The 26,836-nt window shown below is 47.1% G+C and overlaps 1 protein-coding gene across 27 annotated transcripts in view; it reads right to left on the bottom strand.

Moving 5' to 3' along the window:
* Positions 1 to 36: 36 nt before the first annotated feature.
* Positions 37 to 26,836, bottom strand: part of SEC31B (SEC31 homolog B, COPII coat complex component) — a 37,344-nt gene continuing 10,544 nt past the window's right edge. For 9 of the 27 annotated variants that reach the window (XM_017944210.3, XM_021943588.2, XM_017944213.3 and 6 more), the window contains 25 exons: positions 25,285 to 25,480; positions 24,967 to 25,062; positions 24,426 to 24,434; positions 23,873 to 24,016; positions 23,391 to 23,533; positions 21,982 to 22,081; positions 21,700 to 21,861; positions 21,024 to 21,158; positions 17,941 to 18,165; positions 15,572 to 15,646; positions 15,221 to 15,319; positions 14,764 to 14,863; positions 14,092 to 14,270; positions 13,736 to 13,862; positions 13,201 to 13,346; positions 12,326 to 12,499; positions 11,468 to 11,626; positions 5,734 to 5,911; positions 5,030 to 5,344; positions 4,727 to 4,785; positions 4,274 to 4,420; positions 3,869 to 3,988; positions 3,065 to 3,136; positions 2,884 to 2,976; positions 1,686 to 1,861 (listed from right to left, as the gene is read on the bottom strand). In XM_017944210.3, the coding sequence (XP_017799699.2) occupies positions 1,760 to 1,861; positions 2,884 to 2,976; positions 3,065 to 3,136; positions 3,869 to 3,988; positions 4,274 to 4,420; positions 4,727 to 4,785; positions 5,030 to 5,344; positions 5,734 to 5,911; positions 11,468 to 11,626; positions 12,326 to 12,499; positions 13,201 to 13,346; positions 13,736 to 13,862; positions 14,092 to 14,270; positions 14,764 to 14,863; positions 15,221 to 15,319; positions 15,572 to 15,646; positions 17,941 to 18,165; positions 21,024 to 21,158; positions 21,700 to 21,861; positions 21,982 to 22,081; positions 23,391 to 23,533; positions 23,873 to 24,016; positions 24,426 to 24,434; positions 24,967 to 25,062; positions 25,285 to 25,480 (3,355 nt within the window). In that variant the 3' untranslated portion in view covers positions 1,686 to 1,759. Of the gene's footprint in view, positions 2,835 to 2,883; positions 2,977 to 3,064; positions 3,137 to 3,868; positions 3,989 to 4,273; positions 4,421 to 4,726; positions 4,786 to 5,029; positions 5,345 to 5,733; positions 5,912 to 11,467; positions 11,627 to 12,325; positions 12,500 to 13,200; positions 13,347 to 13,735; positions 13,863 to 14,091; positions 14,271 to 14,763; positions 14,864 to 15,220; positions 15,320 to 15,571; positions 15,647 to 17,940; positions 18,166 to 21,023; positions 21,159 to 21,699; positions 21,862 to 21,981; positions 22,082 to 23,390; positions 23,534 to 23,872; positions 24,017 to 24,425; positions 24,435 to 24,612; positions 24,733 to 24,966; positions 25,063 to 25,284; positions 25,481 to 26,836 lie in introns of those variants that run through there. The other 18 variants (XM_017944218.3, XM_017944219.3, XM_017944216.2 and 15 more) reach the window with 17 other exon arrangements.

Raw genomic sequence — 26,836 nt, 5'->3', positions numbered from 1 at the left:
ACCAGATTCATTCCAGTTCTATCAAGAAAACATGACTGAGCTGCCTTGGATCTGTATGCTTTTCCCTTCCTTTTGCAATATCCACTTGTTCATTTGTTCATTCAACAAACACCAGAGTGGAGACAGTGGTGAACAACTACCGCCATTGCTGCATCATGGAGTTTAAGTTCTCATCTTATACTCAATCGCCAGGGCCGTGGTCCCTTTACAAAGTAGGCAACTCCAGAAATGGTGCTTGGGAAGACATCTTTGAGGTCAGCTAGTCAAACCTTTTGTTTTACAGATTTAAACTGATGCTGAGAAAGATGACTGGCTTCTTCCCCCAACTAGTAAGTTACTGCGGGGTGAGTGCAGAGCACAGGCCCCTTCCCACCTCTCATATGCTCTTCAGGAGCCCATCTGTCTCGGTCAGAAGACAGAAACAGAGGGAGGTCCTGAGAAGTGACAAGGAAATTGGTTGGGGTGGGCAAAACACTGTCTCCTTCCTGTCCCTGGCCTGTGAGCCTACACACAGGCAGAGCTTTTTCTTTTTGAAAGGAATCGCAGTCTCAACTGGCCTTAGCAGCAGGTTAGGGCAAAGACAGAGACCGGGTCGTCTTCGGCGCTGGTGGTGCTGGCGGTGGTGGGAGGGGAGGGCAGGCCAGGGCACTCGCCTATTGTAGGTCTGGATTGGATGCTTCCACTCATTCATTTCCTTTTAATTAACCCGCATTCCTGGAGGAGAAATATTTATGTTGGCTCCCATAGAGGCAATCCTCAGACTGGAAAGAAGGGGGAAGAAAGCCTGTCTTAGCAAAACAATATATCTAAAGAGCTCAAGAACAGAAAATAGGAGAACAAAATGCCATTAAAATAGCCTTCTACCCCCACTGGAGTCAATGAAAACTTCATTTCACATGCTAATCCGCCACTCCGCCCCCTTGTCTTCTCACAACACCTTTTCCGAAAGTGTTTGGGAAAAGTCTTCGCAGTCAGTACACAGCTCCCTGCAGCTCAGACTTCTCCTTGTGTTAGTTCAGGGCCCCAAGTGGGGCTCTCGCTCCAGCAGCGGCTTTTTTCTCCCCCACTTTAATTTAAACAAAGACTTCGGAGTTCATCAACCTCCCACTGAAATTCACAGCTGCTGAACAAACTAATCCCCTCTCCCGGCCTTTCTTCCCTTCAATGGGCTCTTGGCTTCAAAGACACTTTGGGAAAGGACTTTGCTGGGGCTCACACTGCTTCATCAATAGAAGTTAGTGCAAGTATTATCTGAAGAGCAAGTGGCTTTACAAACAAATACTGCCTAACAATCCCTCCCTCCCAAACACACACACATCTAGCCCACAGACATGATGGGATCTACAACAGGATTAGGGCTAGTATCCCCTGGCTTCACACCCAGTCCCTTTGTATAGCTGAGCTCAGCCCTGAAGTGGGGTGCGGAAAACCCTGGAACTGAACACCAGGCACGGATGAAGAGAGACAACCCCCCCGCCCCCAACACACCCAGCAGAGTGACCACAAATGCTGCAAGGAGAGAACCTAATTCAGTGGGGCTGGACACCTTCCTTTAACTTTCTTGATTTATCTCTCCCTAAGCCTCTCCCCTGCCTTACTAGGGTGCAGGAAGCAAGAATAAAGAGGACTAGGAAGGTAATGGCAAAATAGAACCCAGAGGAGACAATGACTGGGAGATGACAGAGGAAACCAAATCAAAGCAGCTTTATTGCACCATTAAGTACATCACTGCATCAAACACAGTGCCACAAATGCAAATTCAAACACAGTGCCACAAATGCAAATCCAGCCAGAGAAGGTAGCCCTTGGACATGTGGTGGTTGCCAGGTAGAAGGGCCCCCAACCCTTGAGGAGCAGTGCTGGAAGAGAATACAGAAATGGGCTTTATCATCACAGAAGGAATGGCCTTGGGCTAAGGCTCCAACATAGTCAAGGGCAGTTCCCCATAGGCTGTGGTTCCCCTGCTCCTATCTCACAGCCTAAGACAGCTTCCAGCAAAAGGCAGTTCACCCCTTTCACCTTCCATCCAACCTAGCCCACCCTTAATAATGCTGGCACATGAGAAATTCCATTTTAACAGCGCCAAAGTTTCCTCTCTTGGTTCTCCTCAGCACCCATCCCTCACATCCATGACTTGTTCAAAGGGTGAACAGCAGTCAGCTCTACCCCATACCTTGGACTACAGAGAAATACAGACGTGGAAATATGAAGTCAGAGACAGGGAAAAGGTAAGGGCAGGCTCATAAACCACAGAAGGGAGAAACAAAAGACCCACATGATGGGTCACAGCAGAGGTAGACTTAAAAGTAACAATCCTGTTCACCCTCTCAGAAGCCACGTAAACAGAAGATCCCTGGGGGAGAAGATATTCTGCCCCAGGTCCTTACAGAGTGTAGTATTAGGGAGGGTGAAGAACTGACTCTATGCCCTGCCTCCAGGCCTGGAGTGTCTTGGACAGATCCTAGAAGGCCAGGCATAAAGGAGTAAAAAGCAGGCACTCAGCTGGTTTGGAGTCAAGCCTACAGCATCACATACCTGGCAGCAAGGAAAAGAGTCGGGAAAAACAAACAGAATCTGTTGCAAAAGTCCCCTCTTCTGCAGGGAGGAGTTAAGTAACAGCAGAAGAGGCCTCCTAGCAAGAGAGGCTGCCTGGTTTAGACCAGCAGCTTATGAGCAATGATGAGGACTGCCTTCAAGATAGGCATGAAGCTGGACACTTCGCTGAAGCTGCTGCAGCCCGCCACCTGGGCATGCACTGCGAGGCCCTGCTCAAAGCTTCCTGCATCCACGCATCGGGCAACCTCATGGAGCCCAGCCACGACATGAGGTGAGAGCTGTGGAGGGAATGACCCTTAGGTTAGCGAGCCCAACCCAGTCCCTACCCTGGCAGCATGGAAGGGATAAGGGAAGACTTAAGTTCTGGGCCCAGTCCAGGCAAGAAGCACATATTTTGTGGGGAACCCAGGTCAGTGAGACCTATGGGAAGAAAAGACACTGGGCTTCCTTTGGCCATGGTCATGGTGGAAGGGTAGGAGGCAGTGGGAGCACAGGTAGGTGTACTTACTGTCCCCTCACAGAGCTTCTCATATAGACACTCCAGACGCTGGGCTGCCTCTTCCAACTTCCTTTTTGTCTTCTGCAGGGAAAGAAATGGATTCCAACCCCTGCCCCTAAGGCTAACACCACACAGGGCCATAAAGAATCACAGCATATTAGGCCGGGTGCAGTGGCTCACGCCTGTAATCCCAGCACCTCGGGAGGCCGAGGTGGGCGGATTGAGACCATCCTGGCTAACACGGTGAAACCCCATCTCCATTAAAAATACAAAAAATTAGCCAGGCGTGGTGGTGGGTGCCTGTAATCCCAGCTACTTGGGAGGCTGAGCCAGGAGAATGGCGTGAACCCGGGAGGCGGAGCTTGCAGTGAGCCGAGATCGCACGGCTGCACTCCAGCCTGGGCAACAGAGCGAGACTCCATCTCCAAAAAAAAAAGAATCACAGCATATTAGAGCTAGAATGGCTTCATTTCACAGAGGAGGGAATGAAGGCCCAAGAAGGGTAAGCAACTTGCTCAAGCCGACACAGCCAGCAAGGGAATGGCAGACTTCCTTACTCCTGGCTCCACCCTCCTTCCAGTACCCCTGCTGCCTTTAGGTCTCAATGCTGCTGGGTCCTACTGTCAAGGAGCTAGACTTCAGACCAGACTCGAAGTCTCCCCAGCTCCACATGGACATTAATTAAGTACAAGATAGAGACAGCATGTTCAGGGCAGTGAGAAGAGAGTCACACAAGGAACTGGTCCACAGCTGAGGGGTCCTGGAACCAGCGAGGGGTGCGAGGAGGGCACTGTGGAGAAGGTTCAGACTCACTAAGTCAGTTGCAGACAGGGAGCAACGTTGGAGAAGTGCCTCAAAGCTGCTCTTCAAGGACTGATGCTCTGGGGGCAGCTCCTTCCTTTCCATCTTCTCAGGTGGCAGGTGCTGAAGCTGCTGATAAAGAAGCAGGGAGAAAGGCCAGAGGGGCAATCTGTCCTTCTCATGGCTTCCCTAAGGACTAGTCCCCAGTGACTCACAGTCATACTGTTCCCATCAGAGCAGAGGTGGGGAGATGAGCAGCCTCCCTTTCTCTGCAGTAAGGACACCTGGTACCTGTCCCCAGTTTCCCTCAGCTCAGAGATGGTCTCTGCCTTGAAGAATGAGGCCCATCTACCATGACTTGCACCCAAGGAGGGCTGGAAGGTTTCTCAAGGGAGGGGAATACATTGTTCCTGTTACCTGCAAGCTGAGTTCTCCTGGAGCCCCTGGGGGAGCATGACTCACACCGGAGACAGGGGGCTGTGAGGGAAGAATCCCTTGAAGCTCAGGGGTGAGGCTCATAACTGGAGCAGTAATTGGTGCTGGGGGCATAAATGTCTCCGGCAGCTAAAGAGACAGAAGGAAAGACACATGAGTCTGAGCTGAGAGACTCCATGGCTCTGGTTTTGGGGAGTGGCAGGAATGATAGTGAACAAGGAGGCAGAGGAGTGAGTATGGGAAACTGGGAAGTGACGAGACTGGTGTATGTGTGTAAGAGGGAAAGAGAAAGAGGAGGGTCCTGAGGAAAGAAGAGTAAGTGGGAGGAGGGCGGGGATAGTCTGAGAAGGGGAAGGACTGACTGAATCCTCTAAGGAATTAGAACATGGTCATTGGTGAATGTGCGAGGGAGTGGGTGGGGACAGATGCATTGACCTTGTTCCTCTGGAGGTTTCCCCTGGGGGCTGGAGCTTCTTTCCAGGAATCTTGAGGTCCTATAGGATAAAAAGATAGAGGTTTTTAGGGGCATAACGAAAAACACTGGAAATTTTTGATCTGAAGGCTGGAAGCATCTTTGAGTTGGAATCCACCATACCTCCCTCTGCAGACTATCTACACTCCTGGCCACCCTCCACCCCACAGGGCCCTAGCCTCTGACTTGAAGAAAGACTACCAAAGTAGTTGGAGGGGTAGGGGAGGCAATAACCCAGAAGAGGGATTCATGGAAGGAAGACTGACCTGGGTGAGGAGTCAAGATGCCAGTGGTTGGGAGGATACTAGAGCATGGGGCAACTGGGCCCCCTGGAGGGTATGGCACAGGGAAGCTCACAGGAGGGGCTGGGGCATGGGACACCATGTGGCTGGGACCTGGTGGTCTCAGAGGAAGCAGAGGGAACAGTCTAGGAGTCTCAGACAGGGAGGTAGAGCCAGGTTGCGTGATGTCTGGGCATGCCATGAGTAGAGGGGAACCAGGAAGAGGCCATGTCCCAGGGAATCCCACCGGGTTAGGAGCTTGCACCCTTTGCCCTCCTAATAGCTGTGGCTGAGATGAAGCTGAGGTAGAACAGAAATAGGTCATTTGTCACTAAACTTCAATTCAGGAGCATCTCAGAGCATATCAAGGAGAAACAGGATAGCAATAAAAAATTAATAATAATAAATGATTAATACATGTATATGGAAATCTATAATTTACAAAATACTTTTAACTGTATTCCTTATTTGACCTTCAAAACAATCCCATAGGGTTGAGATAAGCAACACAACACTTTGGTATATTGCCAAAGGTATGAAGCCAGTGATAGCATTAGGAATTCAGACTTCAACTTCCAAGCTCCTCTCACTAGACAGACATACAGCTTCCCAAATCCATGCTGGCCATGCCAGTTGCTTTCCTGAGACCTCTGTGCTCTGCCCAAACAGATCTTCAGTGACTCACTCACCAGGCCTTACCCCAGGGCCCAAAGGCAAAGGCTGGATGGCCTGGGACCCAGATGCCCTGTAGTCACTTATATTCTGCATCCTGGGGCCCTGATAAGGGCTAGGATGGGAAGGTGCCAAGGGCATCGCTGGTGATGACTGAGGGGTGAAAACTCTTGGCCTTGGAGACGGAGTTGGAACCTATGAAGAGAAAAAAACATCAGCTCTTGGAAAGGAAAGAGAAAAGTAAATAATAGAAAACAGAAAAATAATAGGGAAAATTAACGAAACAAAAACTAGTTCTTTGAGGAAAAAATTCAATAAAATTGATAAACATCTAAAAACTGATAAAGATAAAAAGAGAGAAGATATAAATCATCATCAGAGATGAAACAGGGAATATTACAACAGACTCTGAAGCCATTAGAAAGATAAACGAATACTACAGATAACTTTACATTCATAAATATCTGACAACTTAATCAGAAATGGACCCATTCCTCAAGAACCACAAACTACCAAAACTCAGTCACAATGAAAGAAGATCTGGATAGTCCTATAATCATTAAAGAAATTGGATTTGTAATTTATTTATTTATTTATTTTTGAGACAGAGTCTTGCTCTGTGCCCCAGGCTGGAGTGCAGTGCTGCGATCTGGGCTCGCTGCAAGCTCCGCCCCCGGGGTTCACGCCATTCTCCTGCCTCAGCCTCCTGAGTAGCTGGGACCACAGGTGCCCGCCACCCCGGCTAGTTTTTTGTATTTTTTAGTAGAGACGGGGTTTCACGGTGTTAGCCAGGATGGTCTCGATTTCCTGACCTCGTGATCCACCCGCCTCGGCCTCCCAAAGTGCTGGGATTACAGGCTTGAGCCACCGCGCCCGGCCGGATTTGTAATTTCAAAGCTCCCAGAAAACAAATCTCCAGGCCTAGATGGTTTCACTGGAAAATTTCACCAAACAGTCAAAGAATTAATACAAAGTTTACGTAATCTCTTCCAGAAGAAAGAAGGAACACTTCCTAACTAATTTCATGAGGCCAGTATTACCCTGATGCCAACACCAGAAAAAGATAGCAGAAAATAAAACTATACATCAATATTTCTCATGAACTTAGACACAAAAATCCTCAATAAAATTTTAGCAAAATCAAACAATGTATATAAAAAATAATATTCCACAAGAAAGTGGGATTGAGTCCAGGTCATGCAAAGCTGATCCAATATATTTTAAAACCAATCAATTTAATCCCCTATACCAACAAACTAAAGAATGAAAATAATATGATAACAGAAATGATGCAGAAGAAACATCTGACAAAATTCAACACCGATTCATGATCTAGTTCACAAGGTGTTATGATCTGAATGAATACGTTCCCCGAAGTCATGTGTTGAAAACTGAATCCTCAATGCAACAGTGTTGGGAGGTGGGACTTTTTGGAAGTGTTTAGGTCATGAGGGCTCTGCCCTCATTAACGGATTAATGCCACCATAAAAAGGACTTGCAGGAGTAGGTTTGCTTTCTCTTGCACATCTGCTGCCTGCCATGTGAGGACACAGCAGCAAGGCACCATCTTGGAACTGAGAGTGGAACCATACCTGCTGGTGCCTTGATCTTGGACTCCAGAAGCATAAGAAATAAATTTCTGTTCTTTATAAATAATTTCCCAGTCTGTGGTATTCTGTTATAGTGGCACAAAATGGACTAAGACACAAGGAATAGAGGGAAATGTCCTTAGTCTCATAAAGAGCATCTATGAAAAACCTAAAGCTAACATCATACTTAATGCTGAAATATTGAATGTTTTTCCTCTAAGACTGGAAACAAGGCAAGAACATTCACGTTAACTATTTATTTTTTTTGAGACGGAGTTTTGCTCTTGTTGCCCAGGCTGGAGTGCAACTGCACAATCTCAGCTCACTGCTCCACCTCCCGGGTTCAAGCGACTCTCCAGCCTTGCCTCCTGAGTAGCTGGGATTACGGGCATTCACCACCATGCCCGGTTAATTTTATATTTTAGTAGAGATGGGGTCTCACCATGTTGGTCAGGCTGGTCTCAACTCCTGACCTCAGGTGATCCACCCGCCTCAGCTTCCCAAAGTGCTGGGATTACAGGTGTGAGCCACCACGCCTGGCTCATTTTCACTATTCTTATTTAACAGAGACTGGAAGTCCTAGTCACTACAATAAGGCATGAGAAAGAAATTAAATGCATATAGATTGAAAAGAAAGAAAACTATCTATTTGCAGATTTGCAGACAGCATGACTGTCTAATAGAAAACCCCATGGAATCCACAAAAAACTTCTACAACTATTCAGGAAGGTCACAGGGTATAACCAGATCAACACATGGGAGGCTGAGGCGGGAGAATGGCGTGAACCCGGGAGGCAGAGCTTGCAGTGAGCCGAGATCAGGCCACTGCACTCCAGCCTGGGAGCACAGCGAGACTCCGTCTCAAAAAAAAAAAAAAAAAAAAAAAAAAAAAAAAAAAAATCAACTGCATTTCTATATACTCAATGAACAAGTGGAAACCAATAAATTAGATTTTAAACTGCTGAAGACAAAATTAAATACTTAGTAGGCACGAGCGGACAGGTGATAATAAAAAAATTAAATACTTAAGTATACATTGGACAAAATATGTACAGGATTGGTGTGATAAAATTTGTAAAACACTGATAGAGAGAGCACTGGAGAAACATGCCACGTTCATGGACTGAAAGACTGAACCTAGTAAAGACGTCAGTTAGGAACTTGTATTTGAATACTCATGGCAGCTTTACTCATAATACCCCCAAATTGGAAACTACCCAAATGTCCTTCAAAGTTTGAATCGCTAAAAAAAATTAAAACCGAGGCCAGGTGCAGTGGCTCACGCCTATAATCCCAGCACTTTGGGAGGCCAAGGTGGGCAGATCACGAGGTCAGGAGATCGAGACCATCCTGGCTAACACGGTGAAACCCCGTCACCACTAAAAATACAAAACATTCTCCGGGCGTGGTGGCGGGCACCTGCAGTCCCAGCTACTCAGGAGGCTGAGGCAGGAGAATGGCTTGAACCCGGAAGGCGGAGCTTGCAGTGAGCCAAGATAGCGCCACTGCACTCCAACCTGGGCAACAGAGCGAGATTCCATCTCAAAAAAAAAAAAAAATTAAAACCATGGTACATTCACGCCATGGAATACTACTCTGCAATAAGAATGAGTGAACTACTGGTACACAGAACAACTTGAATGAATCTCAAAGAAGTTATGCTAAGGGAAAAAAGCCAATCTCCAAAGGATACATACTGCATGATTCTATTTATGTAACAATCATTAAATAACAATGATAGAGCTGGAGAACACATTGGTGAAGCCAAGGATGAGGGACGCGGGATAAGTGCAGCTATAAAAGAGGTAACACAAGAGATGGCTGGGTGTGGTGGCTCATGCCTGTAATCCCAGCACTCAGGAGATTGAGACTATCCTGGCTAACATGGTGAAACCCCAACTCTACTAAAAATACAAAAAATTAGCCGGGCGTGGTGGTGGGCGCCTGTAGTCCCAGCTACTCGGGAGGCTGAGGCAGGAGAATGGTGTGAACCCGGGAGGCGGAGCTTGCAGTGAGCTGAGACCGTGCCACTATACTCCAGCCTGGGCGACAGAGCAAGACTCTGTCTCAGAAAAAAAAAAAAAAAAAGGTAACACAAGAGAGTTTTATGGTGATGGTAAAATTGAGTATCTTGATTTTGGTGGTGGTTACACACCACACTGTGACAAAACTGCATAAACACACATATAACAATATGTAAAACTGGTGGAGACTGACTGAAATCTGAATCCATGGATTGTACTAATGGCAATTTCTTGGTTTTGATACTGTACTGTGGTCGTGTGAGATGCTGACATGGGGCGGGGTGTTGTTGGGACGCAGGAGACATCCCAGTACATTTCTTTGCCACCTCCTGTGAATCTATAGTTATTTTTAAATGAAAAGAGATGGGGAGAGGGAGAGAGAGAGGAGAAGAGAGGAGGGGAAGGGGAAAAGGGGAGACAAGTGAGGGAAGAAAGGGACGGAGGAAAGGGAGGGAAAAAAGAAAAGGAATTAGGGTGGGGATTGAAGGTGGGACAAGATGAGCCATCAGAGCTTCCGCCAGATAACTCTGTATCCAAACCTCCCTGGATTCTGTTCCCCAGCTCGTCTAGTAAACTTCTGGCCTCACATCTTAACAGTACCCAATCCCCCCGGGCACTTTGGCCAGAACCTCTTTCCTCTCCCTCAGTCCCCCAACCACACACACACCTCTCCAAACCATCAGCAATTCTGTCAGTTCTATCTACTAAGTACTAAGTATTTCAAATCCAACCTCACTGGCCAGCTTTAGTTATTTCTTTTTTTTTTTTTTTTTTTTGAGAAGGAGTCTCGCTCTGTCGCCCAGGCTGGAGTGCAGTGGCCGGATCTCAGCTCACTGCAAGCTCCGCCTCCCGGGTTCACGCCATTCTCCTGCCTCAGCCTCCCGAGTAGCTGGGACTACAGGCGCCCGCCACCTCGCCCGGCTAGTTTTTTGTATTTTTTTAGTAGAGACGGGGTTTCACCGTGTTAGCCAGGATGGTCTCGATCTCCCGGCCTCGTGATCTGCCCATCTCGGCCTCACAAAGTGCTGGGATTACAGGCTTGAGCCACCGCGCCCGGCCAGCTTTAGTTATTTCATGTCTTCATCATCCCTTACTATAGCCTAACTCCCTCCAGACTGGCCCTTCCTAACATACAGCTAATTATGTCACTCCTCTTCCCAAAACTGTTCAATAGCTCCTCCCTGTCAAGTTTAAGTTCTTTAGCACAGAATGCTAGGTCCTTAGTGATCTGACTCCGGAACCTGTTGTTCCAGCTTCATCTAACTTCACAGCCATAAACACCTGTGTTGCAGCCCCAATTAAATATTAGTAATCCTCAAAAGGCCTCAGCTTACTCTTGCTTCAGTGCCTTTGTACATGCTATTCTCTGTGCCTGAAACAGTCTTCACTTGCTCATTCCTTTGCCTAAAAACTTTTAATCTTTGAGACTCTGATCAAACCTCAGACTCGTTCTGAAACACTCCCTGGACTGCCCCCGCAACCCCACCATACAGAGTAAACTGCTTTCATCTGTGTGATCTTATGGCCTCTTGCCATACCCCAATCATAGTATTTATGAATTTTACTGTAGCTAATTTTTTTTTTTTTTTTTTTTGTAGACAGAGTCTCGCTCTGTCGCCCAGGCTGGAGTGCAGTGGTACGATCTGGGCTCACTTCAACCTCCACCTCCCGGGTTCAAGCAATACTCCTGCCTCAGTCTCCCAAGCAGCTGGGACTACAGGTGCGTGCCACCACACCCAACTCATTTTTTTGTATTTTCAGTAGAGATGGGGTTTCACCATGTTGGCCAGGATGGTCTCGAACTCCAGACCTCGTGATCTGCCCACTCTGGCCTCCCAAAGTTGGGATTAGAGGCGTGAGCCACTGTGCCAGGCCTACTGTAGCTATTTTTTACATATCTATCTTTCCACTAGACTATGAGCTACTTGAGGGCAAGTATCACGATTTTTGCACCTTTATGTCCTAACAGCCTAGTAGTTCAATAAACAGTCATTTATTATAAAAAGAACTGAATCTACGTTCTACGGAAGTTGGGAATTTTCATCAGTTTTGTTCACAATATATTCCAAGTGCCCAGAACCACGCTTGGCACATAAATATTGTTGAATGAACAAATGAATTAACAAGTAAGGTCTTACCTGGTGAGAAGGCTGGGATCCCAATCTGTAAGATGTCTCTTTAGACTGGGGGATAGCTCCCACAACAATCCGGGGGTAGGGGAAAGTGGGAGACTGTTGGCCCAAGACAGCAGAACCTTGAGCATGAAAAAGCCGATCTCTTAGCTGCTGAACTGGTGGCTATAAGTTTTAATGAGGAACAGTTGTGTCAAGAAATTAAAACAATCAAGGCCCCCGGTAGCAGTCAAATTTCAGCTGACCCTCTACACCAAGCTTGTCCAATCTGTCTTATTTTGTTGTTGTTGTTCTGTTTTGTTGTTTTAGGTTTTTAGCAGCCTGAAGTCATGGTTTTTGCTTTCTGACTCTAGTGATAAGTGGAAAACAGGGATGAGGAAGGGGCTTTACTGGCCCAACCAGAAACAGAAACTAAGCACCCACGACTGTATTCTGACCCTTGGACAATCCCGCTCTATACTCTAGCCCCCTTAGAAATGACTCAAGGTTCCCGAATCCCTGCCAAACACTTGCATGCCTCCCTCCTTGCTATTCTTTCTGCTTAGAATGCTCTATATCTGCTAGTAAGCTACTTCTCTTTAAAGGTCCAGCTCAGCTGTTTTAACCATTGGGAAGCCTTCCTTGACTTCTCCAGGCAAAAATCAGTCCCTTCCCTGCACTCCCACAGTGCTCAGTATAAGCTTCTGTTACGGCGCTATAAGTCATCAACATCTGATCTTCCCCCAGTAGATTGTGAGGTGCTTAAGGGATTCCATCTTATCTATCCTAGAAGCTTCAGCATTAGCATAGTGCCTGGAACACAGAAGTGCTCAATGTTAGATGACTGAATGGAAAGGTTTGCTCTCTCCACATGGCCCCACTTACCTGAGCACAGTCACTGGGTAGAAAGCTCATGGCAGTGGCTAGGCTGCCCTGGGCTGCCAGGAGGTTGGCATACTGAGTGACCCTGTAGGTTGTGGCAGGGCCTGGGCTCACCCCATGAGGACCCCGCAGTAGCTCCAAGCTCCTGTTAAGAACCATCGCCTTCTCCATTAGGTCCTGTAAGGACAAGGATGAGGGTGGTAAGCCTTCATTGAAGCATATCCTGCTCTCTAAGTCCAGGTAGCTTATTCAGGGATCTCCTACTATGGGTAGAGATGAGGGCACCTGGCCATACCTAGGTGAAGGCAGCAGATGATGACATGTAAGAACCGTGACAAAGAAGGGTCACTTGGCCTCACCTCCCAAGCTGTTAGGATTGGATTTAACTGGACCCATGTGGTCTTAGATTTCAGTACATCTCTACCTCTTCCTTTTGCTTTTTTACCCTTTCTGCTTATACGTCACCAACCACAGACTCTGTTATACTAACTGTTTCAGGTACGACTTTTATCTCTCCATGAGTCTGTGACCCCACTTTCTGTGGTCACTTACAGAACACCTGGCAGTTTAAATCCACAGAATTTTCTACAGTAGCTAATAGAAGGCCCAAGTCACAGTTACTCAAATACTGAATACATCTGTAAAACCAAACCTGAAATAGGAAAAAAATTATAAAGACTAACACTGAAGCAGCTGCTGCTTAGTCTCCTCTGAGGGAAGAGGAGAAGATCCCAGACATTCAGGACCCTTCGCTCCTCCCTAACGCTGTGGTTCCAGCCTGTCCCAGAGGATCCGCCTCTACTAGCTCTGCACATCTCCACCACTAGCTTCCTAAGGGCCTGATATGGAGTGGCCAGTACCCTGCAGAGAAGAGGTACCTGCAGAGCCATGGGGGACAAAGCCTGATGGCATTTTGCCCAGCACTCCACCAGCCGCTCCACACTCCCTGAGCACACATAACAGAGTCTGGCTTCAGAGGTTAGTGCCCTGCCGCCCTCCTGTTCCATGCGAGTTCCCAGCATGTCTGCAGAGAGAGGGAAATTTCATTAATGGCACAGCTGGCCTGTGTGCCTCTCCTTCTCCTGTTTGGAAACAGTGAGAGGACCATGAGCCTGGGACAAGTAGCTGCAGTGGCTTTAAGACAACACTGAGACTCACCTTGCTGTACAGAGAAGGGGAAAGTTCTCACATCATGGTGTGACAAGACAAAGTAAACCAGGACAACAAAGGATCCCCTCTGAAAGTAGGGGCATGCGCTGTGGTCCCTGCCTCCTGGCTGAGCCAGATTCTAGCCCTGACAACATTGCCTGGCCTCCCAGAGCTCAGCTGCTCCTCCACCTCCCTCCTGCATGCATCCTTTGACTCCATGCTGAAGTCACACCATTTCATCCTGAAGCCTGGGACCACACCTACCACAGAGCTCAGGGAATTTCTCTGTGCTTGAGTATGTCAGTAGCAAAGCCAGTGCCTCTCTCCAGTTCTTCAGGCTACAGGTACACACCACATCCTTCCAATTCTTTTGCACAACACAGGCTAGAAGCTGTAATAGGCAGAGAGGGAAAGAGGCCATCAGCCATCCATCCAGCATAGGCAGCAGGAGTCCTGCACAGGCCTCCTGTTAGAGCACTGAGTAGGGGCGAGGGTGAGGTGGAGGTGGTAGAGTAGAGAGAGGCAGGCAGATACTCAAACACGGGTCCCAAGGGGTGGGTATCCACCTCACAAGGTCCAAATAATCCCCTCCCTTCCTCTCCTGCACGATGGGCAGTTACCGAGGAGATTTTGGTTTTCTTCTTGGCCAAGTAGCGCTCCTGTGTTTGCTTCAGCAGATCTGCACCCCCAGCCTGGGCCAGGATAATGGCATCAGCAAAGCGCTCCTCCTTTAGACACAGCTCCACAGCCGGACCCAGTTCCCCAAGCAGGAGAGCCTGGCTTAGGAGTCCATCAACATCTGCAGGCAGAAGCATCCCCTCTGCATTAGTTGCTCTCAAACCCTAGCTTCCTGCCCCCTGCAGGGCCCACAGCACACCCTCTATATCTCTATATCACTCAGTGTGCTTGGCTCCAAACTAAACCCTCAAGCTTCATTCCTTGGCAATAAAATGTATTTTGGTGCCCAAGTCTAAAGACAGGGCCCAAGACAAGGGAGGGAACTGATGCGGCAGTAGCACAGTGTGAGGTGTGCTTGATCACAGTGGGCAGGGCCACAGTCCTTTCAGCAAGAAGGATAGAAGAAAATCTGTTGGTAGAAGGCCTTCCATAGGAAGGACCTATCCATGAAAATCTACAGCCAGAGAGAGCTCTAACTGGTAGGCGACTCACTCAGCATTTGAGATGGTGGGAGGAAGACATGAGGCAGGGGACAAGAAGGGACTCTCTCAAGTCCAAAACCTCCGGGCCCACCTAGTCCTAAGCAGAGACTCTCTCCCTCAGGGTCAGGGTACCTTTTGTGATGGGGATCTCCCAAGGAGTCATGTTCTGAGGTACCAGCTCATCAAAGAAGGCTGAGGAAGCAGAGGCTTCCTCTGTGGTGTGTTTGGAGGCCTGTATGAGGAAGGACAGAGGTGACTACCTAGGGATGAACCCAGAAGACAGACAGAGAGCTGGCTTAGTAGCTCTGAGAGTTCTACTATTTGGTCGTTAATGGGTAAAACCAAAAATATAGCCAGGTAAGGTTTGGGAAGGGCCATAGTTCACGGTTAAGACACAGCTCTCCACTTCCAGCCCAAAAGCTTAGGGACTCTGTGTCTCACTCTGGTTCTAAGAGAGTGAGGAGTCTGAAGACTTGTACAAATGCTAAGCACTTACAGAGAGCAATGAAAAGGGCCAGGAAGGGAAAGACACCCAAAAGGCAGGTTTCCTGTATAACCCTAGGTCAGGCTGACTGGGCTCCTACCACACCTGACTGCCGAAGGCCTGCTGTCTGTCACTGTTGAGGTCATTTCCTTTGGGCTGAGGACCCTCGCCTAGCCCCACGTCACTCTTCAACCATGTGGCCACCTGCAGGGAGAGACCTATGAAAACAGCCCTTTCCAGCGAAAGATCAAATAAGCATTATCCTCTTTTCCTGCCACCATACCCCACCGACCGGACTCTCTAAGATCCCTGATCTATTTTTTCTGAGAAAAAACAAACTCCAGGATGTTAAATGCTCACATATGCAGTAAGGCCAGGAAGAGGTATTCTGAGATGGTTTAGTCTGGCAACATTCTCTTCAACAAGTACATGTTTCTGATGTGAAAAGCAGCTTACCTTCTTCTGAAGCTCATCTTTACTGTATCCTAAAAGCTTTAGGAATTTCATTCTGGAGTCTTGCTCTAAGGTCACCTGAGAAACCATAGAACACAGAAAAGATTCCATTAAATGAATATAAATGATGCTCTTCCTACACGAAGCTGGGCATCTGTCCCAATATACCTCCAAATATAGTTCTTTGTACTACTAGAAGTGCCCTCAGCAGTCCAGTGCCATCTTTCCCTTCCCCCCCCGGATCTAACTTACTGATGGGCTATGGGCAGTGTTAACATAGCCTCCTGCCCCTTGCGCATGAGAATTTGACCTTTCATTGTCTTCCTAGCACTATTACCCTGGTAGTCTGGTGAGAGTAAAGTATCAGCTGTTCCTAGGCAATATGCCTGTGATTGGTAACTTGCATCTGGACTAGAACTATGTAATCTAGAAATAATTAATGTGGACAACATGCTATGTGTTTCCCTGATTGCAGTGGCTCTTGTAACTGGACAGATTCCTTGCAGGGACTCTGGAAGCTATGCTTTTAGAATTAGTACAAGACATATTGGCTCTTGTGGGCAAGAAGCTTCTAAGTCAGGGCAACTTACGTACCTGCCTGATGTATATTTTCACTCCTTGCACCTGAGCTATCTCTGGGGGGCTGAAGAAGAGAACTCAGAATTACTGTATGACTGCTGAAAGGACTCCCACAGAAGACACCTGCCTGATGCTACCCTGCTGCAGTCCCCATCCCATATCCTTCCGAGGAGACTGCTGCCAAGTGTAGCCTACAGTAGTCTTGTGAGTCTAAATGTTTCTTTGAGAAGACCTCTGGTAGAAGTTGCACGGATACAGTAAACAAAGTCAGCTTCCCATTCAATCTCCCAAATACCAAGGAGCAAGCCTTTCTGAAGCCCCCGCAATCTTGGTTAGCTATCCCAGGCCCTTAATTTATTCCACACTGAACCATGATTTCTAACCATACCTTTCTCATAGTCTCTCTGGGCACCCTTCTCCTTCCATGCCCTTCCTTAGAAATGTTCACCACACCTAACCAGGAACCATCAGGATGGACAGCTCTTGGGTAGCTTTTAAACCAGAATGCCTGGCTGGGAGCAGTGGCTCACGCCTATAATCCCAGCACTTTGGGAGGCTGAGGTGGGCTGATCACCTGAGTTAAGGAGTTCGAGACTAGCCTGGCCAACATGGTGAAACCCCGTCTCTACTAAAAATACAAAAATTAGCGGGGCGTGGTGGCAGGTGCCTGTAATCCCAGCTATTTGGGAGGCTGAGGCAGGAGAATTGCTTGAACCCGGGAGGCAGAGGTTGCAGTAAGCCAAGATTGTACCATTGCACTCCAGCCTGAGTGATAAGAGTGAAACTCTGTCTCAAAAAAACAAAAACAAAAACACCCAGAATGCCCTGTCTTATAGGTCCCTCTGTCCTATAGGTACCACTCTCTCCTTTGTTTAGCAGAATAAAGGTTGAACTCCTGACCACTCCCTCTCTTTCCCATCTCACCATTCCTGGAACTTATACCCTGCTTACGACAAAAGCATCACTTCTTATTCTTTTCTTCCCACATCATTCTCTAGCTTCACTATATAGTCAAGATCTTTCTCAAATACTCTTTCTCTTTCCTAACTTCCTGATGTCCACCTTCATGTAGTTCTGCTATGCCTAAAGCTCAAATTTCAAGTCCCTCTCAGATGCCCTGGTACAGGCCCAATCCTTTTTGCTTTCTTCTACACAATTCCAAAAATTTGCACAATCATCTCACTGACTGACCAGTCAGCTATTTCCGTTTCTTCCTTCAGATCTCTCACTTGCTCATTTCCTTTGATAGGTATAGCGCTCCTCCTGGTGTCGTAGGAAACTTGAAATTAAATGAGAACTGGAACTGAACCCACGCCTCCAGCATAGAGTGGCACCTGAACCCTAGGACCCACTTCAAGGACTTGCCTTGGGTTACTTGAAACCAACTCAAAGCGTTCTTATGACAATGTGTCCTTCTAACTAATCTTCCTTTCTCTTCTTTTTCTCTTTCCTCCTTTTTCTTCTTTCCCATTACCTTACCTGCCCTTTGGCATGATACCATGAAGGTCTTTGCCTTGGCTCTGATAAAGTACCTAGGACACCAGCAATAGTAGCAATAAAGGAAAACATCTCGTGTATTCCCCATCTTTCCTAGCCACTTCCCAAATGGCCTTTGAGCCTCTGGTAAAGAGTGAAGGTTTTGTGTCCCAGTGGTAGGTACAGTGTGAGGAAAAAACTAATGGGAGTTAAGGCCTCTGTAATCAGTGTGCTTGTGCCTCTCCTGCAGTTGACACAGGTTGAAGTTCCAGGCTTTGGGAAGACACTTCTGAGCAGCTAGTCTTCAGGCTTCCTACCTTCAGGAACTGCCACAGCATCTTCTCACTTTGCAGTAAAGCTTGCTGGCTCTTGTTCTGACAGTAATTCAGTAGATTTCCTGATTCCAGGGCCTCCTGCAGCTCCGTTGATCGCATCAGGAATTCAGATTCTGTGGTGACTTGACTGATGAAGACTAGGTGGGGGCAAGGCTGTGGCACCAGCCTTGTGCTGGGGAGGCCAAAAGTAACCAGCTTCCCTCCAAACTGGTGAGGAAAAGCAAGAAGGGTAAAGGTTATACCTTCAAGCCAAAAAGTAACACTAAGTCAGGTTCACAGAGAAGGCTATCTAATGGCTGACCCTAGGCTAGGAAATCAATAAAATAAGAGAGTTCCTGGCGGGGGTCGAATAGGATCAGTAATTTAGTATTGAATGTGTCTCCCTACCAAAACCACTTCTGTACTCTTAGGACCACCCGCTTCAAACTTAACCACACAGTACTCACCTTCTGCTAACCTGTCCTGGTACCACCATTCTCCCAGTCACCTGGGCTAAATACCTCAGCATTAGCAAAATCTTCATACCCCTTATACTCAAGCAACGACAAGGTCCTACCTCTTCTTGTTCACTGTCTTTCATGCAGGTGCCCTCCATCCCATTCCCAGTGCTAGTACACCCAGATTACTAAAAGCCTTCTGTTCTTTTCCCTCCTCTAATTAAGCCTTAGACTATCCCCCTATTGCTTGTACCACCCTGCTGCTATTCAGGAGCTTGTGTGGTTACACAAGGCCACAGAAAAGAGCTTAAGCTCCCTTGCCTGCAGTGCACAAACTTCTGCAAAATCAGGGCCAAACCTATCTTTCCTAGCATCTCTCTCCCTGCTTGTTTATTACATTGCTCCACATCCCTAAAATGCCTGATGTGTTCCTGCTTCTGTGCCTTTACCCACAACATCCCCACCTAGAGTATCCTTCTCACCAAATTAGATGCCTTATATAAAGCATCTGGCACAAACAGGACCTTAGAAAAACCCTTTTTACTCTAGCAGTTCTCAACATTGGCTGCATATTAAAACCACGTGGAGAACAATCCAGACTTGCCAGGCCATACCCCAGACAATACAATCAGAAACTCTGGGGGTGGGACTAGGCATCAGTATTTTTTGAATTATTCAGGTTATTCCAATGTGTATCCAAGGTTGACAACTTTTTTTTTTTTTTTTTGAGACGGAGTTTCGCTCTTGATGCCTAGGCTGGAGTGCAATGGCGCAATCTCAGCTCACCACAACCTCTGCCTCCAGGATTCACTCGATTCTCCTGCCTCAGCCTCCCAAGCAGCTGGGATTATAGGCATGTGCCACCACGTCCAGCTACTTTTGTATTTTTAGTAGAGACAGGGTTTCTCCATGTTGGTCAGGCTGGTCTCAAACTCCCGACCTCAGGTGATCCACCCGCCTCAGCCTCCTAAAGTGCTGGGGTTACAAGAGTAAGCCACGGCGCCTGGTTGATAACTTTTTTTTAAAAAACTTTTACTTTGGGTTAAAAAAAATTTCAATCCAATGCAGTAAATGTGCATGTTTCTTACATGGTAAACTTGTGTCATGGGGGTTTGTTGTACAGATTATTTGGGGTTGTTAACTATTGCTTTACTCCCTAACTATTCACCATTTCTTTGCCCAATATCCACCTCCTAATGAACTCGCCCAGTCAGAATTCTTATTTACCTTGACTTCTGCAGCACAAAATCTACGCCACAGATTAGTGCTAAGCAAAACCATTTTAACTTTTGATTTGTATAGTACTTGCTTGTTTTACAAAGTGTGTACATATATTCTTATTTGGGGTTCATGTTAATTTTCTGGGCAGGCATCACTATCCCTGTTTTACCGATAAGAACAGTTAAGTCCTGAGAGGTTAAATGAATTGTTCAAGGTTACCTAGCTAATAAATGACAGAGCTACGATAAGAATTCAGGCCTCTTGACCTCAGAATTCTTTACCTCCCCACTTCTTTTTCTTTTTAAGCTCACAGCCTATTGAATGTGTTAGTCTTGCCTCCCCAATAAAACTGTTGGCTTTAAAAACAAGAACTTCTACTTTTATACATCTGTTTTCAATTCAAACCTAATATTTAAACACTGTCCCAAGTGCTTCAGGGCCTTGCCATTCAAAGTGCTAGTCCTCAGACCAGCTGCAAGGGCATCAACTGGGAGCTTGCTGAAAAATCACAATCTTGGGCCTTACTCCCGACTCAATGAACCAGTTTCTGAATTTTAATAAGATCCCCAAGTGATGTGGATGCACATTAAGAGTTTGTGAAGCACCGCTTTGGGGATATAAAAATCAGCAAGACATAGTCCCTACCCTTAAGGAGTCTATTACTTAGTAGGGTAATATGCATATATGTATATAAATAACTTTAGTATAGTTAGAACATATCATTACCAAAGTATAAGTCTGTGAGATTATAGAGAGAGGTTAATTTTGACTTGGGTTACAGACATGCATCAAGGAGGAGACAGTATTTAAGAGAGGGGCCTTGAAAGGCTGTGGTAGCATTTAGTGGGCCCAGGAGAGAAGCTGAAGGTTAGGATACAAGCAGAGGCAGGAAGAGTTGAGGAGTTATTTACAAAACAGAAAGGAGTCATATGTAACTGGAGCATAGAGAACAAACGAGAATGAGATGGAAATGGAAAGGTAAGTGGAGCCCTGTGCACATTTAGCCTTGTCTATAAAGCAATGGGAGGCTCAAAGGTTTTGAACAGATAAATGACAGAATAAAATCTGTTTTTTTTTCCTTCTTTGTAGTTCCTTACTACCAGTTCAGATATGTAAGGGTTAGAGAAAACTGAGATGGAATCTCAGGCTATTTCTCCACAGCCGAGAGTTCTAAGGCAGTCAACTCCTTTTAGACAGGACTGGCAGAAAATACAGAATGGGTGAAGTGAAGAGAGGGAAACTATAGTAACTTTCTCCTTGAGAGATAAAGTGGGATCCATTCTGAGACAGAGGCAGTGGGAATACGTCTCCTACAAAACTTAGCTCCATGCTGGGCACATGGTAGGCCACACACACACACACACACACACACACACACACACACCCCTATACATCCATTACACTTACAGCAAATGAAACACCTGTTGGTCTTCTAATCCATTTGGGGGGTTTTTTCAGGGGAGGTATCAGTGATGCTTGTGCCACTTGCTCTGGCACCTGCAGTGGTGGGAGAGGCTGGCCTTTGCTGAAGGAAGACGAGATCTGGGGGGAAAAGACACCTGCATCACCATCCTAAAGTGGCAGTTTAGTCAGGCCCTCCACCTACAAACTCCATTTTGAGAGGAATCCTTGAGACACCCAATTTGACCTAGAAAGGTCAGACTCCCATATTCCAGAGGATGGGAAAGTAAGTGGTAGTGAGGGTGGGACTCCCATGCAAGTAGGCTCTTGGAAAGACTACTACATTCAAAGTCTACAATGGAGTGTGGCACAAAATGGATCTATAGGAGAAAGATAAGAGTCATACTCTTGAAATAACTGTCCCAGCAAAGGGGTCCCACTGTCCCTGAAATATTACAGGGCCCATCCAATAACAAGAGTCAAGGTGAAGGCCTTCTTCACATTGTGGCAGAAACTGACATCCTTTCAGGAAGATGGGCACCAGAGCAAAGGTGCAGTCCTCCCAAACCCTGGGCCCTGTTCTCCCAATCTCCAATAGTCCCTGCTTCTCAGGCCATATGTCTCTCTCCCACAAATAGAGACAGCCCCTTCCCTCCAGCATTCTCTCCCAAGCCCTTCAAACCTTGTCAGCCAGTCTCATGTGCTGGACTTCCCAGCTCCTACCCATCACAGAGTACAAACTGATCCAGCCGTCAAAGGAGGCAGCAGAGAACACTGAAGGGTCCCGAGGGCACCACTGCACTTCAAAGCACCAGCTGCTCTGTGTTGGTAGCTTATATACCACCTAATATTAGGGAACACACACCATTAGGGACAGTCCATGACACCCAAAACACATGGCTGCAGTGAGATTCTTCTACCCTCTCTCTCCCATCCCAGCATGCCCACAGAAGGGCCAGCCTACCTCACTGCTCTCCAGGTTCGAGCACAAGATCTGGCTGTCCTTAGCACTAGTGAGCAGCAGTTCAGCATCAGCCTGGCTCCATGATACTGACAAGATCCCCCTAAAAGGTAGGGAAAGAGGAACTAGCATTTGTTGAATGCCTACTATGAGTAGGCTGCCTTATATGTCTTTGATACATTTTATAGGGCATATCAGACCATCCATGCCCTATAACATGCATGGTCTGATATTATCTTACAAATTAAGAAAATTAGGTTTTGAAAAATTAAGTAACTTTCCAACAGTTAGAGAGTCAGAACCCAAATCAAACCTCAGGGCCTGTGCACTATGCACTGCACCACTCTGCCTCTCTTAGATCACTGCAGGATGGCCTGCTTCTTTTCACTAATTAGAGAGTAGAGATTATGAACCACTATGAATCACACAAACACTCATCCCTATGAGTGTTTTCAGCCCAGGAGGTAGTAAAGACCTAACCATCAAAAGTCCCCAAGGAGGCCAGGCACAGTGGCTCATGCCTGTAATCCCAACACTTTGGGAGGCTGAGGGGGGAGGATCACTTGAGCCCAGGAAATTGGGGTCACAGCAAGCCTTGATCACGCCACTGCACACCAGCCTGGGTGATAGAGCAAGAACTGGTCTAAAAACATAGAAGTCCCCAAGGATATATAAAGGCAGCATGGTCCTTTGGTTAGAAAGAACAGATTGTGGGGCTGGGCGCGATGGCTCACACTTGTAATCCCAGCACTTTGGGAGGCTGAGGCGGCCGGATCACGAGGTCAGGAGTTCGAGACCATCGTGGCTAACACAGTGAAACCCTGTCTCCAATAAAAATACAAAAAAAATTAGCCGGGTTTAGTGGCGGGCGCCTGTAGTCCCAGCTACTTGGGAGGCTGAGGCAGGAGAAAGGCACGAACCCGTAAGCGGAGGTTGCGGTAAGCTGAGATCACGCCACTGCACTCCAGCCTTGGGGACAGAGCGAGACTCCGTCTCAAAAAAAAAAAGAAAACAAAAGAAAAGAAAGAACAGATTGTGGAGGCCTGTTCACAGGATAGGAGTCAAGTTATTTTTATGAAGAAATCCTGGAGGAGGAAAGCTCATCACCTAAGGAAATGACGTTAGCCTCATACCAGAGCCTGGAGACTAAACACTGGTTCCAGTATTTCTCATGACCCCATTCCCATCTTTGGAATTTAGATGGAATCTCAGCCTCCTCTCTATAACCTCAGGCTCTAAGGGCCTCCTCTTAGTTAGGGCTCTAGTTAGTATTGGGTGACTATACGTTCACCAGAATGGCTTTAAAGCCAGGAAGGATGTTTAGTAGCTAAAGTGAGGCATACATTGCCTCCTACCCAGGCCAGTTATGTCCACCATCCCCTCAAGGATATGGATGACGTCTGAGATGCTACCTGCTGTGGCTCTCCAGCACCTTCAGGGGCGAGGAGGCAAAGCGCAAGTCCCACAGCTGAATCACAGGAAGACGATCATCCTCTGAGCACAGCACTAACTGGGTGGCTATGTCAGGATGCCAGGCCAGGCCTGAGCAGTGCATCTGCGAACAAAGCATATCCCAATGGGTGCTGTAACCTGACTCTTTTGCCCAGTTGAAATGGGACCACTCTGAGAGCAAGTTCTGTGTCTCTTCTGTGACTGGGAACACCACAGGCATCAGAGAGTGATGGCCAGGAATAAGTAAGGAACGGTAGAAGCTTCCAGATCAGCTTTGTTTAGCTTCCCTAAGTTTTCACTCTCAATAGGAAATGTGCTAAGTGGCTGACTCCACATGTCCGACAGCTGAAAGCAGGACTCTGGCCTGGGCAGAGCAGCTGTAACTGCTAGGCAGGAGAGAGAAGCCAGAGCCCAAGCCTGTGTTCTGGCCTCCACTACTCACCCTATTGCTGTGATCACTGACTTTGATGATAGGTTCATTCTTCCTGAGATCCCACACAACTGCCTTGCCACTGGGGTGAGCAGAAGACAGAATGTGTTGGGCTTGCCGGTTCCAAGACAGTGCCTTGATGTCCTCTGGGGGCTGCTAAGGCAGGATGAGGACAGAAAGATGACAACTTGTCACCCCCTGGACAAAGTGACATCTGCTGTTCCACTGCTCCCAGCCACCCACAGCAAGTCCAAGAATAGACATGGGGCTACCCAAACTAAGACAGTGTTGGGAAGCTGGGAGTTGAATTTTCCAGGGAGGATCCTTTAAGGTATCAGTGTAGAAGCAGAAGGGATGGAAGGCACATCTAAGTTTTACTCCTACCCAAGGTTTTACTAAGAGGATAGAGTCAAGATTTTAAAAAACAGCCCTCTTGTCTAGGACAAAAAGAGAGGGAGAGAAGGAGGAAGATGAGGGAGAGAGGAAAACATAGATATCCAAGACCCCCAGAGAGAGTGAGGTCGAGAGAAAAACCGTAAGATGTTATCAAATTGAAACAACTTACCTCACTATACTGTAAGCACAAGACAGAGAAAAGGCCAGGAAGCAAAAAGATGGGCCCAGTTACAGATTGACAGACAGGCTCTCCAAGACACAAGACCAGACCCCCCAGCTGCATGGGAGAGCCACATACAGGGAGAATAAAGCTGACCCTCCCCATAAAAAGGACAATGGTATGTCTGGGGACCTACTCTTGCTCCGTCTTTGCTGGGCCCAATGCCCTACCCAACTCTGCGAAAGCTGACAGCACTCCCATCCTTTCTTGTGGTATCTTTTGCTCTCTTCACCTTTCATCTGCCTCCCAGAAACTCCTAGAACAAGTAATGAGCACAAACCAACCACCCCATATACACCATCCACCCACCGGCCATCCTAGCTCTTATCTGGCTGGTAGCATGTTAGTCTATGGAGCTTTATTGCCCTCCAGTGGTAAAGCTTGAAATCTCGTGTGCTCCAATTGGCTCCAGAACACAAGACTTTACCTAGGAAAATCAGCTGCACACTCTAAGCAGCAGCCAGGGTTGGGTGGTGGGGGCGCTGCTCACCTGTGACTTGGATCCCAGGGTCATTGGCACATTCAAGTTATTCAGATCCCAAATGAAGACTTCAGAATCGCTGGCCCCTGAAGCCAGGAGGTTCCCCTGTATGAATAAAAGGTGTTTGGAGACACACCACCCTAGGAAGAAGTAGAGCAAGAAAGGAGGAAAGAAGCCCAAATTTGGGGCTATCAAAAGCCTCCCCTGAAACAGCCTGGAAAGGGATCAGAGTTACAGACCGGAGGCCACATGTGAATGCTTCCACTCAGATCTGTTGCTCCCTGGCTTGGCCATGTTTGACTAACCGAAATGTAGTACCTGTAGTACCTGGAAAGGATTAAAGTCGAGGGCTCTGACAGCCCCCGTGTGCTTCTGTTTCTGGGCAATCACAGGCTCCTTCCCCGAAGACAGGATGTGGGTCACATTGTATAGAATAAGCATGCCATTGTCCCCGCCGCCTGCAATAACCCCGGAGCTTTCCAGAAGCCCACTGCCAAAGCTCCCCCAGATCAGCTTGTGAAACCTATAAAGAGGAGGAACTGGCATCAGTACAAACTTAGGTTCATGTCAGTAAGCACAGGATGGGCATCTCTGTCAGCTTCTGCCATTATGCAGGCAGCCCCACCCCTAGCTGGAACTTGCCTGTATCCTTCATTTCCCAGACAGAAGGGAGGTATCCTCCACCCAGTCCTGCCCTTTCTCTGAAAAAATGTTTCATTTATGTTACACTAGAAGCCAGGAAGCCACTGCCTCTGAGTTGTGTGGAGGTGTGTGTGTGTGTGTATATATATATATACACACACACACACACATACACATACACACACACACACACATATATATGTACATTTTTAAGTTAACACTGGGGTTATATAGGCCCTGTGATATATACTCCACTGCCTCTGAGTTGTGTGGAGGTGTGTGTGTATATACACACACACACACACACACACACACATACATTTTTAAGTTAACATTGGGGTTATATAGGCCCTGTGATATATACTTCAAATAGATTACTTCACATAATCCTCACAACTCAAATAGTCAGGTAATAGCAACCACTTACACTGATTGAATACTTCCTATGTATCAGACACTGTTTTAAGTGCTTTAGATGTATTAGCTGACTGAATATTTAACAACCTCATGAAGCATTACTATTATTTCCATTTTCAATTGAGAAAACTGAAGCACAAAAAAGTTATAAAATTTCTGTACACAGAGCTAGTAATTTTATCTCCATTTTAGGATAAATGCTAGGAAGTAGCAGGGTCAAGGTTCAAAGTTAGGCCCATTTTATTCCAGAGCCTGAGCTCTCAACATCATAAAACACTGTCTCCTATTGAAAGATCCAAACTCTTCTGTAACTATTAGAAGCAGGCTCCCTAGACCAACAATTCACTCTCAAACTGGAAATGAGAAAAGACCCAACGGCCTCCCCACCCCATGCCTCTCCCATGTGGCTGGCCCACTGGAGTGGCAATGTGGCTGCAAAGGGCCAGCCCTGAAGACAGAGGCATGAAAGGATACGCTCCCATTCAGGAAATACTTTTCTGGCTTTCTGAGGATGCTTCTAACAAAATAATGCCAATGTCTTGCCCCAGAGAAAAAGATCCCTTTGGATCCCTGGACCCCTTCTAGAAAGTTTGGGCCCCCTGCAAAGCCCCTATGGAAGGCATGTGAAATCCCTGAAGCCTCATAGGTGGTCTGTCTCTCACGTCACAGCTGCTAGCCAGGGACATTTCCACAGCCCTTTGGAGAAGCCAGATATCAAGCCAAATGAGGTTACAAGATCTCCAACTGCAAAGAAATATTCCCTAAGAACAGTCAGCAAAGCAACTGAGTGGGTGATAGGCAGGAACTTGTTAGGCCAGTC

Source organism: Papio anubis, chromosome 11 (assembly GCF_008728515.1).
Source record: "Papio anubis isolate 15944 chromosome 11, Panubis1.0, whole genome shotgun sequence".
Lineage (NCBI taxonomy): Eukaryota > Metazoa > Chordata > Mammalia > Primates > Cercopithecidae > Papio > Papio anubis.
This window is presented reverse-complemented; position numbering and strand designations above follow the sequence as displayed.